This window comes from Pygoscelis adeliae, unplaced genomic scaffold (genome assembly GCF_000699105.1).
Source record: "Pygoscelis adeliae isolate BGI_AS28 unplaced genomic scaffold, ASM69910v1 Scaffold13, whole genome shotgun sequence".
In the NCBI taxonomy this organism is placed as follows: Eukaryota; Metazoa; Chordata; class Aves; order Sphenisciformes; family Spheniscidae; genus Pygoscelis; species Pygoscelis adeliae.
The window spans coordinates 40,567-43,602 of record NW_008824499.1 but is presented as its reverse complement, the minus strand read 5'-3'; the positions used below and the strand labels follow the sequence as shown (position 1 = coordinate 43,602).

Below are 3,036 nucleotides of genomic sequence, written 5' to 3'. Positions count from 1 at the left end.
CGGGGGCCTCCTGCTTCTCCAGCTGGGAGAACATGTGGTGCAGCATCCCCGCGTACTCCCGGTCGCTCTTGGCACGCTGCGACATCCACTTCTTCATCAGCTCCAGGGGGCGCAGCTCGCCGTCCTGCAGCCGCAGCAGCGCGCTGTGCCCCTGCGGGCACCACAGCTCCGGCCCGAAGCCCATGGCACTGCCGTCCCAGGCGGGAGGAGGCTGCAGAGCGGTGGGAGAGCCTGAGACGCAGCTACCGCCCCGTGCCCTGCACTGCCCTTGCCGGTGGCCGGGGCCCTTTGCATCTCACACCCTCCCACCCCACCGCCCCGTCACCGGGACATGGTGCCCAGGCTGGGCAGAGGCGGGGGGCAGAGGCCTCCCTGCCCCACACAATCTGCCTTGCAAAGCGCATTCAAAGCAGGTGGGAGGGCTGAGCGCACCCCAAGCCCCGCGGCAGCTGGAGCCCGCAGGGACAGTGCTGGGGAGGAGGAAGTATGGGGTGCAAAACAGCAGTGTCACCTCTGCTGTGCACGCAGGGCTGCTCCCCGAGGGCAGCACAGCCGTGCCCCCTGCCCTGGCTGGGGCACCGGTCCCACACGGTCTGGCAGCTCCAGCCCCAGCCCCACAAAGGGGTCCCCTTGTCCCTGCCAGGGCCCCGCTGGGGCAAGGCCCCTCCAACCTGTGTGTGCTGCGAGGTCCCTGCCGTGGGGCTGGCGCTGGTGTCCTCCCGGGGCCGGGGCCGGCGCAGTCTGGACCTGGTGCAGCTCCTGCTCCTGGGGAGGAACAGGAAACCCAGTGCTGACCATACAGCCATTGCGAGATTTCCTGTGCTTCCTCCCCTCCCTGCCAGTCCCTGCGCCCGGGGCCAACGCTGGTATACGGCTCCGCCGTAGCTGGGCAGCCCCCAGCCCCACCGCCCCTCTCCCAGCTGCCTTGCACCAGGGCCTGGCGCCAGCAGGATCCAACCTTGCAGGAGCCCAGGGCTCTTCCTCGCCCCGGCTGTGGTCCACCGCCCCTGTGGAGCCTGAACTCAGCCCTGGCCCCGCAAGGGGTTTCACCCAGCCTTTCACCCAGCAAAGCCCCTTCAGCTGTGCCTGGTCCTGTCTGTCCCCCTGCGGGGAGGGAAGACAGCCTCCCTGTGCCCCTGCTTCCCTGAGAGGCTGCAGGAACTGGGGGGGTAGCCGTGGGTGTCCCCAGGGCTCTGTGCAGCCCCTCTGAAGGGGGGCCCTCCCATCACCACCCCCGAGCCTGGCCCTCGTGACCGTGAAAGGCCACAGGACAGAGCTGCCACCGCATGGGCACCCATGGAGCCATGCCCCAGTCCTCGGTGCCAGCCTGCGCCCATACAGCGGGGACCCCGCTCCCTGTGGCAGCCCCAGGCGCTCCCCGCCTCAAAGCGCTTCACTTGATGCCACAGTGGGACCGCTCAGTCCTGGCAGCCACATCACCCCCCCCCCCCCCGGCCACCCCCGCCCCGCGTCCCCACCACTGGTGCAGCCCAGCCTGGCTCTGCTCAGCTCGACCTGGCCATCTCCTGGGTGGTTTGTGCTGAGCCCCCCCTCCTGTGCCTGGCAGGGAGGCCCCGTCCCCAGAGGGGCATCACAGTCACCTGCAGGACACAGCCAAGCTGATTCCACTTTTAGAGGAAGTTGCGGGGAAAAGTGTGTCAGACGGGAGTTTTGCTGACTCGCCTTCCCATGGCTGAGCGATGCCTGGGTGGTCACGCCAAGGAGCAGCACAATGGCACGGCATGGCACGGCATGGCACGGCATGACACAGCACGGCATGGCCAGCGGCTGCAACGGTGCCCTGGGCACAGACCCCAAGTAGCACTCCAGCAAACGCGGGAGGCCTCTGTGCTGAGCGACAGAAATCCCCATCCAGAGTCACCGCGGCCCCTCTGGGCAAGAGGAGCCCGGTTAATGCCCTATTTGCTGCCTGCCCGCTTGAGCCGTTCAAGAGCTGCCACGGTCCCCCGTCACCCACCAGCTGGTCACCTTGTAACTGGCCCTGGTCCCCACAAGGTCCTGCCTGCTGGAGGTCCTTGCCTACCCATCCCCACAGAGTCCTGCCTGCCAGTGGGGGCTCCGCTTTGCCTGTGCCCCATTCGGCTGCCCAGAGCACTCAGTGCTGCTGACGCTCCCTGGTACCACCAGTGCCAGGCTCCCTGGAAACAGTAATTTTCATGGCATGTTTGAGGGTGAGAGCAGCTCCGTTAGCACCAGTGCTGCAGCTGCCCCGACCTGCAGCAGATAGCAGCCTGCCTCCAGCCCCCTCTGCCCTGGCCCCAGAGCCTGCCCAGGAATAGTTCTATTTTCTGCCTGAGCTGCGGGTCCCACCGGCAGCGTCCACATGCCCCACTGGCTCCAGAGGCACTCGCAGCATTGTCACAAGCTTAGCAAGTGTTTTGCAAGCCAGACTGAGGGGCTGCTTCTCCCCACCCCCAGCATCCCTCCAGCTTTCCCTGGCACCTCCCGAGCAGCACAGGCCCCCTCCCTGCCTGCACTGGGCTGCAGGGCACCTCTGGTGGGAGGCATCCAAGCCTGGGGGCTGGGGGGCCACCCCCTCTGCTGTGCCAGGCCGGTCAGGACTGTGCTGCGAGGCTCTGGGTGCGCCGGCGAGTGCAGAAGCTCTCCTTCCCTGGAAGCCCTGACTGCTGCCTGCAGCAGGAAGGTTGCTGTGGGCCACACCACAGCTCTCCCAGTTTCACATCCTCCGTCCGCCCTCCCGCAGCCTGCAGAGCCCAGTGGGGCTGCAGCCTCTGCCTGCTCCCTGGTGGGAGCTGACGCTGCAGCACCCTATGGCTGCAGCCTGCACGCAGCGCCCAGCTGCCCCTGGCCTGCAAGCTGCCAGCTTGGGCCTGCACAGCCCTCAGCTGAGGGGTGGCAGGGACCTGTCCCAGGCCCAGCCTCGTGAAAAAAGGAAGAGCCGGCTGAGAAGCACCTGCAGTCGCCTGCGCACTGTGGGGAGCTCGCTCCAGACCACAGGAAGCCACTGTGGCCATGGGTGCAATGAGGCCGAGGGGCTCTGCAGAGAGGAGCGGC

At 67.5% G+C, this 3,036-nt stretch overlaps 1 protein-coding gene across 1 annotated transcript in view; it reads right to left on the bottom strand.

Annotated features, from left to right (window-relative positions):
* Positions 1–706, bottom strand: part of LOC103914783 (tyrosine-protein kinase Fes/Fps-like) — a 6,743-nt gene extending 6,037 nt beyond the window's left edge. Inside the window, 2 exon segments of the mRNA XM_009321495.1 lie at positions 8–211; positions 672–706. Of these exon segments, the coding sequence (XP_009319770.1) occupies positions 8–184 (177 nt within the window). The 5' untranslated portion in view covers positions 185–211; positions 672–706.
* Positions 707–3,036: the final 2,330 nt, after the last annotated feature.